General features: G+C 31.8%; 1 protein-coding gene across 2 annotated transcripts in view; it reads left to right on the top strand.

Annotated features, from left to right (window-relative positions):
* The window catches only part of Meox2 (mesenchyme homeobox 2), a 75,219-nt gene that overhangs the window by 42,169 nt on the left and 16,693 nt on the right, over window positions 1-16,357 (top strand). For both annotated transcript variants that reach the window (XR_007346126.1, XM_015498120.2), the window contains exon 2: window positions 5,527-5,699. Coding sequence is in view for 1 of the 2 variants with exons in the window: in XM_015498120.2 (XP_015353606.1) it covers window positions 5,527-5,699 (173 nt within the window). In the remaining variant the exon portion in view is untranslated. The remainder of the gene's footprint in view (window positions 1-5,526; window positions 5,700-16,357) is intronic.

Genomic DNA, 16,357 nt, shown 5'->3' with positions numbered 1-16,357 from the left:
TTACATAGTAAATGAATCACAGAAAGCAGAATAAAGAAATTAAAGTAAAATTAAGAGTTAGAATTACATTATTTAGAAGTAGAGGAACTCCACTCAGAATAAGCTGCAAGGTAAAACGGATGCATACATTGATGGCTACAAACAGTAGGGAATTAAAAGGAGTTATAGACTAAGTATCAGTTTTAAATTGAGTAAACTTTCTATAACTGCCATTATAACAAAATTATGGACAAGAGAGAAGAAAGCAAAAAGAAAGCCTTTGTTATGGCCAGTCTATTTCAGGAATGCAATGCAAGGCCAAGTCAGGATCACCATGGACTCCAAGAAAGGGAGTAGACTTTAGAGACCTGGCTATTTAATTTTTATGTATATTATGAGGCATCTGTTTTGAAATTTGTCATATTCAATTAATGCTTAGTTTTAAAATTTGTATTAATTGAATAATAATCTTTTGCTATTTATCGCATTCACTCTGTCTACCTTCACATACTTCACACACTCACAGAGAGAGAGACACATGTTTGAACCTGTCTTATTTCTTTTATTTTTTGGTAAATTTTAAATTTTCATATTTTATGATGCATTAATATTAAGGTATTTTTGGAAATCTTAATTCTTTTCCCTTCTAAAATGCAATCTGAAAATATATACATTTTACAAAGCATTTCAAATCTTCATACTTTCCCCCTTTAAATTGTGATTTTGTATTGCATGATTTGTTGTATAAGTTAGAAAATATAGTATTTTTAAGTAATATTGACAGAATACATTATACTAGAAGTTCATTAATCTCATTTTTCAGAATTAATTGCATTTATAATTTTTTAAGGAAGAAGTCAAAATTTTAAAATAAAAATGAAGCCAAACATATAAATGGTTTTAACCTATGTGCAGTTCATCTTTCAATATAGCTCACCAACTAAGAACTTTTTTGGTCTAATTAAAAATAAATAGGATATTTTCTACAAATTCTTTGTTCAAAACGTACAATCTCTACCCAAATGTAATAAAACTGATCAAACTTCAGTTTCACTGAACTGAAATTCATCTGTTTTATTTTGTCCCTGAGAATATGTTACATAGTCCCACAAATAATTAAGAGAGTAGAGAGCAGGTAGGCCAGAGGTGGAAAGAGAACATCTACCAATGGACAGTCACTGGACCTATGGGAGAATAGTGAAACCTTAAAGATAACTGTCATTATGATAATTCACTTTAAAATCTGTGGAAGTTCCCTTTTTGTGATATATAAATTTGGGTTGGCTTTATAAGAGAAACTGTTATCATGGATGTACATTTTAAAAATCAGAGGTACAAAAAGTAATGGGTGTTTTCAATGCTATTGTATTCTAGATCTAGCACAGTGGTTTTCAATTCCATTTTTTTCCACACTACACACCTCAGTATGTAATAGATGCATTTATTAGTAATAACCACTATGGCTGTGATTCTCAAATCTGGAAAGTAGGTGATCAAGAGGATTTTAGCAGTCCTGAAGAAGATTATTTACTTTGAAGAAAAATGGAAAGGCTTAAATGTCTACTCATTAAAAACAAGTTGGATGAATGCCCATAGGAAGGAGGTAACTTCCTGTTCAAATGTGAAAATTGCTAGCATTTATAAGATTATTTTATAAATTTTCCTATGTACAGATGATTATTAGCTTTGTAAATAGCAGAATCTCTCTCATTGTGAATAGTCTACAAAACATTGATATAAGAAGTTGAAAAGATTAAAATATGCTTACTCTTAGTATTCATACATTCTTCAGGATATGAAACAAGAATTCATTTTAGAACAAGTTATATAGATGTTCCATTACATTTTAATGCTTTACAGACATAGGTAAATTATGTTCTTCATTTAAACAAGTTAATAAAGTTTACCCAGAGTAGCCAAAAATACATTCAACCATACTTTATTCTCTTTTGTTAAAAAACATTCTGTGCCACGAGTGAACACACCAAGCCCTCACATCACTTGTCTTCCATAAAACATTATTGTCTTTTGGCGTCCTCTTGCACTAAGGGAAATAAAAAGTCACATGTGGAGAAGTTCTAAACTCTAGACAGAAATGATCCTTGGAGGGCAATTTTTATCCTCCACGGAAGTGTTTCAGACTTCTTCCATTAGCATAGTCCCAGGGAGCAAAAGGTCAGGGAACTGGGACTCCCAACCATACCTGAACACGTAAGTCAACAATGGTGCACTCACAGGTGCATTAAAATACTGAGAGAGAGAAACAACAATTGCACTATTTTACCTTGGAATATACTGTACAGATAGTGACATTTTGTTTGTGGTTGTAGGGAAGAAAGGAAGGCAGTTCCCTAATTTCCCCCTCAACACCTACCATTTGGCATAGGATATGGGAGGCTGGCGAAAACGGAGGGTGCTTTGCCTCAGTTGAAACAGCTGGGAAACAGATGGAGGCTGATGTGAAATTTGCCAAAAGCTTTGTCTAAATTTCGCACCCATTTTCCACCAATGAGTAGCTTGTCGGGTGATAACAGTAGAGGTCTTGGAATCAGCAAATGATAAACTTTGGAAACTTAAAATAAAATAGGTTAAATGGTTTAAGGTCCCAAGATTATGGGATACACAAGTCCAGAAATGCATTTCCAAATGCATGTTTCCAATAAAAGTGGGAGCATTCTGGGTGAAAACTGCAATAGAATCCTATACTAGGATAAAAGTGTCCACTGGATTCATCAACACTGGTGCTACCTCATCAATGTTGACATCCCTCTTAGGTGATACTGTCAGGAAGCACATACCCACTCCTTGTCATATTAATTGCAATTTCATGACTCCTGTGATTATTGTCAACGTAAGTGTGCAAAGCTCACTTCATTTTAGTCATTGGATTTCACTTCATAAGCAATTTTGGTTCGAACTCCAGGCATTCAGTAAATTGTTTTTGGATTTAAGTGTTGAGGTATAGCCAGATTTTTGTTTAAATCCAGTCACTGAATACATAAACCTCCTGTTGTATATTTCTAGCTGTAAGGAATGCATATTTAGATCTTTTACATGGACTGTCCTTCCAAGCACTGGTCCACGTTTGGTGTGTTTGTTTGTGTGTATGTGTGGTATTTATGAAGTACTTTTGAATATTGCAAAAGTTGGAGGAGATCAGTTTCAAAGAAACAAAAATAAATTCAAGTTAATAGGCTTTTCTCAATGTGAATTTGTTCATTCATGCTTACATAAGGGAATGTGCTAACCATGAATCATTCAAATTGAATTGCTCATGAGAAAAAATATGCTGGCTTTGCCTTCAGTTTCCAGAGCTGCTTAACTGAAGGGGAAAAGAGCATTGTCTCCACATAAAGAATAATCAGCCACAGGTTTCAGGCAGAGTGGCTCCAAATTGGCAAAAGTTCTTTTTGCTCACGTGAGAACATAGATTCTTGTGAGAAGGACTTGTTATCAGAATATTCTATGCTGTGACTGACTTTCCAATCTGCCAGAACAGCCCATGGGAAAATAGTCTTTTTTTTTTTCAATCAATCATTTGGAAGACTTATCCACACCACCCCAATATAGCTAAATGCTCCAACAGTGTGGATGTTGGCAAATATGTAGCTTAAAACAGGTATGTGGTGGACTGCAGTTCCACTCAGAAACAGGTAGGTTTGCATTTGTAAGCAGATCTACCTGAGAGCTCACACTTCAGGTATTATGTGACTCACCTGGTCCCAGTGGATTCTTATAAAATGAAATCAACCTCTGTGTGACATATCACAAAATACTTTTTGCAATAGAATAAAGCCCCACCTGCTTGCTAAGGTGGGGAGCCAGTCAACACAGAGGTAAGTGACAAGCCCAGAAATGTAGTCAGTGAATGATGAAGAATTTTAGACAGTGCCAGTGCACCAGTCAGTGAAACACTGTGATCAGGCAGAGGAAAAGGAGTGCCCAGTGTGCCAAGATGTTGATGCAAATGACTGGGACTGCTGCAGGGCCTCCACAACTGTACATCTGGTCAGCTCAGACTCTGCTAAGAGTCAAAACAGAAGTGTTTACATTAAAGTGCCTTGTCTAGCACGTTTCCATTATGCAGGGCCCTCTCCAGTTTAGACTTCCTCCAAGCAGACAGAAAGGAAAAGAAGACTGAAAAAAAATTTGTTTTTGTACTTCTTGGCATAATTAAGCATCACTGGATGAAAAAACAAATGTAGTTTAAAAGATAATGTATAAACCATACCACATTATATTTGTCAATTAAAAATAATCAAAATGTCACTCTGTAACCTTTAGTTAAACATTTTTTTCCTGAATCACTTCTCTTGTTTGGGCTCATAGAAGAGCTATTTGTACTCCCACCTGAGAAACGTTTTGCAGCTTGTGTGTACACGCTCAAAAAATTCGAAACCAGAAATAATTTTGATGAAAGCTCTAGCATTTCCTTTATCTTGATTATGTTGATATTTCACTGAAGAAAAAGGGAACTTGATTTACTAGAGCTGAGTATGATTACTTCTTACTTGGTATATGCAGGATTTTTTTTTCCATTATAAACACATTCTGTTCTTCAGTGTATTAAGAATGTCTTCTAACTTACATCTCAATAATATTATAAGGATAGATTAAATTAAATGCTATATGTTAATTATGTCTTGATCCCGCAAGAAAAAGTTGGAATCAGATACTTCAAATTATGATTGTTATGTTTAACCTGGCCTTATAAGATTTGATGTTGTGGATAGTTGATGCTAGATGTTGTGCAGCTTATGTTTACCATTTATACAACAAAAATTTATTTTAAAACTCTGCTCATCTTTTAAGTTACATGAACCCAATTTTATTTATGACTTCCACATTGAACTAAATATGCTACCCAATAAAAGGAGAGCATGGCTATTGTCAAGGCCATACTTACATAGCAATAAAAAGGCCAATAAGTACATGTGTACTTTTATGTATGCTCAGGCTGAAAACTCAAAGTCCTCAAATGTCAATGTTCTAACATTAAAAAAAAATCATTATTTACTTATTCTCTCTCTCTCTCTCTTAAAAAACAAAAAACAACAACCCTACCAGTCTAGAATCCAAATGCTCAAATAGCCCATTTGTTAAACATTTTGTTGCTAAAATATTCACATAATAAGTTGCTACTTTTTTTTTTCAGGATTCTGTATTCAATCTTATTTAGCTGTAAATATTATTTGTTAAGGCAAATTAGAGTTGTTTTCTGGCAAGTCTTTGGCTTATTTTGTTATAATAATACCATATTATGAGCAGTCAAAAATTCTTTTCATATTTTGAAAGAAGAAAATAAAATACTCCCCCAAACAGGCTATGAATTACTGGTAGATTGAAAACAAAACAAAACAAAACAAAACAAGAAATGTTTCTTGCTCTGTTAAGATGAGATCAATCTTACTGTCTTTGCTCTCTGTTTGCCCCTTGTTCAGCTCGATACTTGGAAGTTCCTCAATAACAATAAATGATACGATGACATGTGTTTCAGTGAATGCATTAGCAGTAATCCTCTTTTTCTTTTTTTTTTTTTAATTCCAGATTCCCAGGAAGGCAATTACAAGTCAGAAGTCAACAGCAAACCCAGGAAGGAAAGGACGGCTTTTACCAAAGAGCAAATCAGAGAACTTGAAGCAGAATTTGCCCATCATAATTATTTGACCAGACTGAGGCGATATGAGATAGCCGTGAATCTAGATCTTACTGAAAGACAGGTAATGCTGGACATTGTCATCACATGAGCTTTTTAATTGCTTTGGGTCAACAATCTTTTGCCAGTTTTGAAATACTTAGATCTTTGATTCTTAAATACCAATTTGGAAGACTGGTGTACTATTCCATGATGAAGATTTTGTTCAGAAAAATGACAAAATCAAAGAAAATAAAATGTTATTTAAAAAAAATTATGTAGTTTAGAAAGAATCCTTTATTCTGTTATGATAGCCTTCCTTATTTTTTATTTAAATATATTAGTTATTTTACATAATGATGGCATATGGTAAGGGATTTTTGTATGCTTATATTTAAAAATCTTCTTATTTGGAATATAAAAGTTAGTAACCCCACGTTAGTTTCCTGTACTTCGTAGGATAGCGCATGCATGTTGCAGTGACTTATTAACCCTCAAATCTCATTGTTTTAACTTTAAAATTTTTTCATTATTTGTTTATTCTTTCTAAAATCACTACCAGTGCAGTATCCCAAATACTTACTCACAGGCCCAATCTGACTCTCTGGAGTCTCAACATGTGGTGTCCCTGGTCACCACAGGAGGTAAGGAAGAGTGGAAGTTCATGCACTGACCTCTGAATGTTTTCACCTGGAAGTGACCCATGTCACTTCCATTTACACTCTAATGTTCAAGAATAGTTAAATGATGCAGCCTTGGTAGAGAAAGCCTGGGAAATAATGGAAGGCTGGGGCACATAGATCATTGGTAATTATTTCTGTCTCATTATTCAAAATATATTTGTAATTGTACTGGTGTCACTAATTCAAAATTCTGGTACCCACTTGAAGAACACTTTTAAATTATTAATGATCTGTGGACTTCAATTAAAAAGGCATAAATAATATTTTTAATTAAATTACTCTTTGGGTTCTTTTTTGGATTTTTGTGTTTTTCTGTTCTTTTTTTTTGTGCTTTTTTCCTTATTTTTTTGCATCAACGCTCACAGAGTACTTCTTGTACTGATTCTGATTCGTGCTGAAAGAATCTAGCCTACTGTTGGTGAACAGTTACTCATCTTTACAAAAACATTCTTGAAAGGAAATGCAAACATCTTTAGGGACAGTGTGATTATGATTGGCACTCAGGGTTAGAATTTCATTTCCTCTTTCACTGTACATACCTCCTCCAGGGGTCCCACTGGAACCAAGGAAATAGCAATAGGGTGTGGACAAATGAATACATAGTTTATGAGAGCAAGTTATTTTATCCAATTTCTTAAATCATCTTCTTTCTGTGAATTTTCAAATTTCAGCTTTGGTAGGTTATTTCTGGATTGTGGAAATATACAGAGGGACACTTTTATGTGGTTTTATTTATTGGCAGCTTATATTTTATTAAATATTTTGACTGGTACCTAAGTTATGGAACATATTTCCTTCCGTTGAATTTCACATACAAAGTTCCTTCTATAATTGTAGAGCATTTGGCACACTGGAAAGCAGGATCCAAAATCTACATCATCAGACTCTCTTTTATTTCTACTTATTTATTTTTTAAATGGTAACAGGAAAATAAAGGGGAGGCTGGTTTACACATTAATGCCCTTCTGTAAGACAGTGAACTCCAGGAAATATAACCATGTTTTATAGAATATAAGAAGGAAATAAGAAACTAGAATTTACTTTCAATTTACAGAAACAACAAATGTGGTATGTGCTGTTAGCCAAGAGCAAAGTCAAGATTCTGTGTTTACTATTCCAAGATGTTTTATGGTTATCTTCCATCATTTGGTCACAGAACAGAAGTTTTGCTTTTGTCTAAGAATAATTTCTTTTTTAGAAGCAGTTCTATAAATCTGGCTTGAGGATTTGAAGGTATTTTGGACAGTTCTTCTTCTTAATTGACTTGACATGTTTGGGAAAGTTATAAGCAAAAATTATATATATATATATATATATATATATATATATATATATATATATATATATATACACACACACACATGCATACCCGATTTTAATCAATTTTTTACTTAAAATAATAATTTGTTAGTTAGCCTTAGTTTTATGACCAACCACCCCAAACATTAGTGGCTTCAAACAATAACCAACATTGAGTTTGCTCAGAATTCTGGGGATGAGAGTTTTGGTTGGGTTTGTCAGACTTTCACAGATCTATCATGGAGCTGCATGCAACTGTCAGTTACTAAAAGCTGTTTGGGCCTCTGTTTGGACTGCTGGTCTCTTTTGCATATGGTTTTGTCTTCAAATAGGCTGGCCTGGTATTCTTCAGTGAGTAGTAGCACTATCCCTAGGACCACTGAGAATGAAAACTCCAACATGAGGGGCTTTTTCAGTTTCTGTTCATATCATATTTACTAACGTTCCATTGTTTAAAGCAAATCATCTCACATTAAGTGTCAATGTAGGAGTCACTAGAAACCATTCCTGAAATAATCTAACTGGCTACCAAGAAACAAAAAGTTGAGAAAAATTAAGTTCCAAAGGATTGAAAATTTGATATTGTGCAGAAGATAATTTTTAATTTCATAAGTTTACATTTGCAGTTTTACACATTAATGTGAAAAGATGATGTACACATATGAAATATAAACTCCTAATCAAGATTAAGTCTTTAGAGAATGTGTGGATTGATAAGAAAAAAAAACCTAAATTTTAATGAAAAATAATCTGAATGAAAATCCAAGATTTGCCACTTGGAACTGTGCATTCTCAGAGAAGTGACAATCTCCTTGAGGCACAGAATTAAAACTAAAATTTCCTGTTCTTTTCTCTACTCAGATTTATATATGTCACGATGGATATGAAAAAAAAATGTTTAACATAAACATGAAAACAGAACTATCACCCAGAGGGGAAATAACTTTGCTATGCAAGACATGTTGAATTAATTCACTTGTAATACAAATATTTGTTGAGCTGGTGCTAGAAGTAAAATTTAGTCAAAATAAGCTAGAGAAGAAAACACTAGAATGCACAGAAGAGACAACAAATTGAACAAGCAGTAACAATTAGGATGAGTGCTGAACGTCATCAAAGAGGGCTGAATGGAAAAATATTCCTTATTATGTCAAATATTAGTTTTACTAACATATTATTCCATATTTCTGTATTCATAAAGTAATTTAAATTAGAATCTTAAAGCTTTATTTTTATTTTCTGGGCTACATATTGCTGTGCTGAGCTTATCTAAAAATATATGGCGTGCTTCAACCATTAATATTGCTGTTTTAAGTATTCTATTTTTAGCAGACAAAAAATAAAAGTTGTACATATTAATGGGGAACCATGTAATATTTGATGCATTTATTTATCATTTATCTATCTATCTATATATTTATTTATTTATCACTTATTTATGGTGAAAACTTACAAGTTTTTCTTCTAGCTTTTTGAAATGTACATTACATAACTGTAGTGTACAGTTACCATACTGTGCAACAGTACCTCAAAGTCTCTTGCTTGTATATAATTGTATCTCTAATTTTGCTGTTCTTGAACATTCAAAGGCAAATTCCTCCAAAATGCCAGGTGTTTCACCCAGTGAAATATCTTCTTTTTGTTTTTTGGAGGTTGGGCTTCTAAAGTTATAGTAATTGAATTATAAAATAAATTGTTTTAAATATATCTTCTTTAAATTGGGGTACAGCTTGTCTTACTCCATTGGGGCTACTATAATAAAATGCTATAATATATAATGTATTACATATAATATTATATTGTATATAATAGTATTATATATTATATCATAATATGATGATTATATCAATAATATTATAAATGTTATAATTGTTATGAATATTCTAATAATTTTATATAATATAATGATACAATTATTAATGTAATATAATATTATAATTATTATAAATATTCCAATTTTAATTATAGAATTATAATAACATATGATTTTATAACAAAATAATTATATAAAGCATAATACTGGCTTACACACATTAGAAATTTTTAAAGGTCTAGAGGGTGGAAAGTCCAAGATTAAGAAAGGCACTTGCAAGTTCAGTGTCTGGTGAGGGACTGCTTCTGCATAGATGGTTCTCTTTTTATTCTAACTTCACATGGTTCATGGGGCTAGATAGCTATCTGAAGTCTCCTTTATAAGGGTGATAATCCAGTAATAAGTGATCTTCTCTGAAGATCTAATCATCTTCCAAAGACCGTGTTCCTAATGCCATCACCTTGAAAGTTAGGATGTAAACATAGGAATTTTTGTGCAACAAACATCCAGACCATAATACAGCTATTCCATTATTTTTATTTTCTTCTCATATCATAAATGCTTATCTGTGTAATCCATATCTTGGCCCCATATATTCCTTAAAGCAAGTTCATATATGATTTTCACATGTAAACTGTTTTGACAATAAATGTATATCCTTTTAGTCATTTTGCAAGATTTATTTTTCCACACCTTAAAATAATATGAAATTTAGTAAAGTAAATTAAATATACGCACCAAAAAATATTAAATCTAATTTACATTGTTCAGTGTCTCTTAGTGTTAGTAGTATTCTTTAAAATATTTTTCTTGACTGATGGAACTTTCATGTTGAAATGAAGTGACAGAAGTCATATACACACACACACACACACACACATACCATGTAAAGGGGAAAAAACAACACATATTAAATCATCTAAATCTATAGGAGAATGTTTCAGAGAAATAATTTTCTCCAGTATGAAAACTTACTTTATAACCTGAACTGGTTTTTAACATACTTTCATGTAAAAGTTTTATGTGATTGCCTATAAAACATGTATTCCTACAAGCTATAAATTATTTGTAGCTACCCCTGATTCATTTATATCATGATCAGTACACCTGCCACACATTTTATGATAGACCACATTTATGTCATTATAAAGATATGTAATAATGATCAGGTGTTCTTTTATAAAAGTCATATACGTTAAAACCTTACATATCATTCAAACTTGAATTTTCCAATTCCCATCTGAAGAACAGTAATAAAATCTCATGAAGGAGTCAAACTCAGATTTGTGTCTTCCATAATGCAATGTCAAGGAGTCTATAATTCTTTTTTTATAATCTATAATTTTCTTTGAACATCATTTGGCCCAAAAAGAAGGAAAAGGGAGGGTTTTCCTAATTCCATGCTAGCAAATAGGTATGAAAGAAAATTATTTTATGTTAGATGAAAAGAGAGACCCTAAGAAAACGGTTAAATGTTTAATCATACAAAACTCTTTTGTTGTTTTATGGGTTAGGAATCACTCCAGTAGTCTGTTAGTGTCTACCACGCTGTTTCCACTTGACAACATATTCTCACATAGTCTTTACAATAAATGACAAATGATCTCTAATTGTCAGGGTAATTTAGAACTTTTTGCAGAGCCAGTCAATCTAAAAGGCCTCTTCTCACAAGTATTTTTAAGTTAGACAAAAATTTTATTTTTTCTATTCAGAAAATTTTGGAGAAAGCTCCTGTTGGATTTTTAATATCTCATAGTGGAAGGAAGGAAGACAGCAGCTGCATGAGAGTACACATAGACTGGTAAAATGGACATTTTCATAGAGTTAAGGCTGCCAAATATAGAAGCAGTATGAGATTCTTCTACTTTATAAAACATTCTCACAGAGCTAATCAAAGGCTCCATGTTGTAGATTTGTAAACTAGCTTAAATTACTGAAATAAACAGACTGATTCAGGATACCTATTCCAAAATCAATGGAAAAATATCACCTTGTTGGATAAGATTTCACTAGTAGAAATGAGAGCCATCATATTTTGTTTGTTACCCATAAATTGTTAAATGGCCTAATGCCAAGGATTTTCAAAATAGCCATTCATTTTTTGGATGTCTAGAGGAGATTTTTTTTTGTGTGTGTGTGTATGCCAAGTGTCTAGTAGTTTTTCCTTTTGCTCCAACATGTTTTACATAGTCCTTCTTCTTCACAGGTTTATTTCTATACATTTATATGAATACACTGAGTCATTAATTTATTGTCTCCATGACCAGACATATTGTTGATTCAAGTTAATCCAAGAATATCTGTGTAGTCAATGATTTAGAATATTCTTTCCTTTCTTTACAGCAGTATTTAACAGTTACCTGGAGTATTATTAAGGTGTTTTCCTTGCTTAACTCATGGTGTTCCAGATATTTAGAAAGGTTAAATCTGATTTGACTCCAACTGGAGAAATAAGCTTAGCATAAGTTGGAGGGGATAATAGTGGTGTAAGAGAAAGAGTCTTAGTTTGGGATGAGAGATATTTCTGATAATTCTGTTTTTTAAATAACTAATATATATCAATGTTATGGATGGACCCTAAGAGCAAAACTCAAAATTACCTTTGATTCAGAAAAAAAATAGGATATATGAGAGGTAACTTAAAAAAGATCAGTAATAAAGCAAAATCTACACAGAGTTAATCAATGTTTCAACCCTTTCCTAAATCCGAAATATTATGTGTAAAAGACTAAGAAATAAGCAGTTGATCCCTAGTCATTTACAAATTAAATATGCATATTGGAAATAATATGGAAAAAGAAACCTGAGTAAAATAAGATCCTAAGTTATTGAACTGCACTTGAGAATATATAATCCATTTTCTTTTAAAATGTTATTGTTTTCCTCCTTGGATAGATGATATACATACAGAAAGCCATGCACATATACATACAAATATACATACCTGCGTATACATACACAAGAATTTATTTATATATAATATATATCTGTACATATGAACCTTTCAAATAAATAAAAAATAATCAACAATACTTTTCAAATAAAAGCTCATTTATTTGAAAAGCTCATATATACCGATATATAGTATATATGTGAATATATTCTCACATACATATACACAGGTATGTATATGTGTGTGTGTGTGTGTGTGTGTGTGTGTATATATATATATATATATATGGCTTTCTATAAGTCTGTCATTATCCAAGGAGAAAATTTGTAAATGATTAGGGATCAGTGGATTATATATTGAGAAGCTAGTGTGAATTTTATGTTGCCTTTAATTTTAACAAGATTTTTCCTATTATCTTCACAAGTATATAGAGAAGTACATGCAAATGTTCTGTGACATCTATAAAATAATAAATCCAGGTCTAAAAGAACTGGCAATTTCTGGAGACTTGGCAATAAAATACTTTCTATCAATCTTCATTCTCCATATCCCCATGACTCCTCATATAAAAACTCAGAAGTACCTTTAATTTAGAATAGATTTTGAACTTTTAATTCCTTTATCAGTTTTAATTTTTATTTTTGTAGTTGTAATTTTGTATTTTTGTATATATGCAATTATTTATTTGATTTGTGACTTTTTCCTGGCTTTCGAAATTATTGACTATTTTTGAGAATCAGTGTGTATGAATATGATAGTAATAATTGTCTTTATAAATTTGTTTAGTAATTCAAATATAGAAGAAAAGTGTCTAGTTTTGATATTTTCACTCAATTTGCTAGTCATTTACTTATGATATTCTTAGGTAAACAATATTTCACTTATACTAATTGAAAGATGTATAAAAAGTAAGGTTAGGAGTAATGAAATTACACTGTTATTTGATATTAATGAAATAGGCCCTGTGAGTTGAATTTCATCAACTGTGACAGAAAGAGGAATAATTACCAGCATTTTCTATCAATCCTCTAACAATATTTTGTTCATCATGTGAATGCTACTTTAGATTCTTTTTTTTTTGAAAAAAGAATGAGATCCATAATATTAACATGTAATAATGTCCATATAAGACTAAAATTAATTATAGAGAATTCCATTTGTGGCCTCCCACAAAAGAGTTTCCATTCAGTATATGACTTGCCTATAGCTAATGTGTATTGTTTGCTTAAAAACATGAGAAATAGTTAAGCAAATCAGTGAGACCCTGTCTCTAAAATAAAATACCAAATAGGGTTGGGGATATGGCTCAGTGGTGGATTGCCCCTGAGTTCAATCCCCGCACCATCCCCACCCCACCCGCCACAAAACACTCAAAATACCAAACTTTTACTATTCACTAAATTAGTGAGCCTGTTCATAAGAACTATAAATAGAGAAAAAAGAGGCTTCAGAACTGAAAGTTATAGAGGCAGGAAAATGCTGTCATCGATGTTGTGCTATAATGGAGGACAATGGTGAGATGCATCACCACAATGGAGAATTCACTGGGCAGCATGAAACTTGTCCTAACTCCCCTCTCCACCCCACCCCCAAAACATACCAAAAAGCACAATATATTCCAACCAAGTATACTGCTGTAGAAACAGCAGAGTCCACTAGGAGCCACAACATGCTTCTTAGAAGTAGCTGAAGGATTTCTTCTAATCAGATATAAATTTATTCAAATAGACAGGGCAGAGGCTTTCTTTCCTTAATTTCTAGTACGTAACATAAAGCATTCGTGATTCTAATTTCTCAGTTCCACTACTGACTTTGCCACTGAATTATCTGGGAGGGTCTTTCTTGTGCCTATTTAGAGTGGGTTTACTAGATAACTGCCATGAACAAATTTAATCACCGAGGATGTAATCATTAAATCTGAAAATTTTGTTTAATTATTCTTTGCATGTTTTCACATCTTAATAAAGATAAATATTTGTTAGACAGTGTCTACAATATTTCAAGATAAAAATGGAAACAGTTGGAATATTAAATCTATGAATTCCAGATGTTTGGAAATAACTGGATATGTCACTGAAATTTTCAGTTTTCATCCAGATGTTTGGTGTTATGTCTATTTGTTCTTTCAAAAGGCAGACATTTATGGTATTACATAAATATGGGTTAGAGCATTATATAGGTAGAAATTTCTAAAAACCTATTTTCCTCTGGATAACAGTAAATTGTGTGATAGTACAGTTTTATATTTAATTATTGTTTTTGTGATATATTTTGAAACCTAAGAAAACAGGTATAAATTTATATATAGGATAGTAGAGGATAGGAAAGGCAGCAGAATACAACAGACACTAGTATGGCAACATGTAAATCAGTGGATGTGTAACTGATATAATTCTGCAATCTGTATACGGGGTAAAAATGGGAGTTCATAACCCACTTGAATCAAAGTGTGAAATATGATATGTCAAGAACTATGTAATGTTTTGAACAACCAACAATAAAAAATTTTAAAAAAAGATTAAATAAAATAAAATAAAATAGGTAAAAAAAAAGAAAGCTGTAATATAAATGACTAAATCAGTTAAATAAAGATCTAAATCAATAGTTCACCAATGGCAACAATAATACTCCTTTACAATATTTTTGTGAGAGACAAAAATATTTTTTCTGAATTCTCTCATCATTCAAGCAAATTAATAACAGAAAAAATATTTTGGCTGCCTTTTTCTGTAAAAAAGAGTCAAGATAGGATTAAATATTTTTGTACTTAATTAAAGAGTAGTTTGATCATACAGGCATTGTAAACACTAAATAGTTTGTTGACTACAGGAGAAATGAGACATAATAAAAAAATGTTCTGGAAATTAAAGTCTGGAATTTTACACTTTAAGTATTAGCTATCATGACAATAAGCTATTATACATTTTAGTTATTTTTTGTTATGAAGAGTTTGTTGAAAAATTATGTGCCCACAGAGCTATAATTTTATAATTAATTTTAGTCTTATATGGACATTATTACATGTTAATATTATGGATCTCATTCTTTTTTCAATCTAACATTTCTTATTACTCAGATTTTGGGATAAAGGCATTAATTTAACCATCCTATATGACAAAACACAATTTATATGGGATCTTACATTAGATTTATGCTTGAAAAAAATAAATATTATTAAAAATACCCTTATGTGTCTTGTAAGTTCTAGAATAGTTGTACAACAGAAGATACAATTGACTTGAAGCACAAACAAAACAATCATAGTTCACAAAATTCATGTATCATGATCAAAGATTTCAATTTTGAGTTTCAATTATATATAAAATACTTAGTTGTATATGAAATATTTGATAATAATTTCCAAGCACCTAGTGTTCTACCCTGGGTACTAGGGTAGAGAAATTCAAGCAAATTAATAACAGATTAATAACATCCTGTGAGCTCAGAAGGCTCACAGGATGCCAAGAACTTCAGCAGCATGCGATTCCCAGAGAAAAGGAATCCCTTTCTATAATTATGTGGCAACAGCAGTGTGGGGCACGGAGAGGAGTGGTAGAGCTCTCTGCTGTGTTGTGGAGCCCTGAGAGAATCTCCTAGCAAGATGTGCCAGTGACACCAATTACAACAGCAGCAGTTCAAGAATATTCTGTAAAATCTGGAGCTACCAATTATACATCTCAGTATATACCTAATGCCTCCTATACAACCAGCTAAGTACCTGTTATGAAGTTTCCCTCTTCTTAACAGTATGAATTCCTTAAGTGCAGGACTATGTTTTATTGATTTATGCACTCCTTCTCTGACCCCTCTCATCTTTGGTTTAACTTAGTGCCAGTTATTGGCTATTCAGTAATGCTTTTAAATGTATGAATGAATAAATAATGACTAACTCATCCAAAAGATATGAGATTATTTTCACTCTACACAATTTTATAAATTGAGATTGTTGTATGAAATGTAAATTTTAATAGAAAGCATTAGAATACTTAATTTTAAAAAATGAAATGTAAAGTACCTGGAAATTATGCTTTTGTCCATTTTAAAATCAAGAACAA

This window comes from Marmota marmota, unplaced genomic scaffold (genome assembly GCF_001458135.2).
Source record: "Marmota marmota marmota unplaced genomic scaffold, marMar, whole genome shotgun sequence".
NCBI classification, from domain to species: Eukaryota; Metazoa; Chordata; class Mammalia; order Rodentia; family Sciuridae; genus Marmota; species Marmota marmota.
The sequence above is the reverse complement of the archived record's forward strand: the minus strand, read 5'-3'. Positions and strand labels throughout refer to the sequence as shown.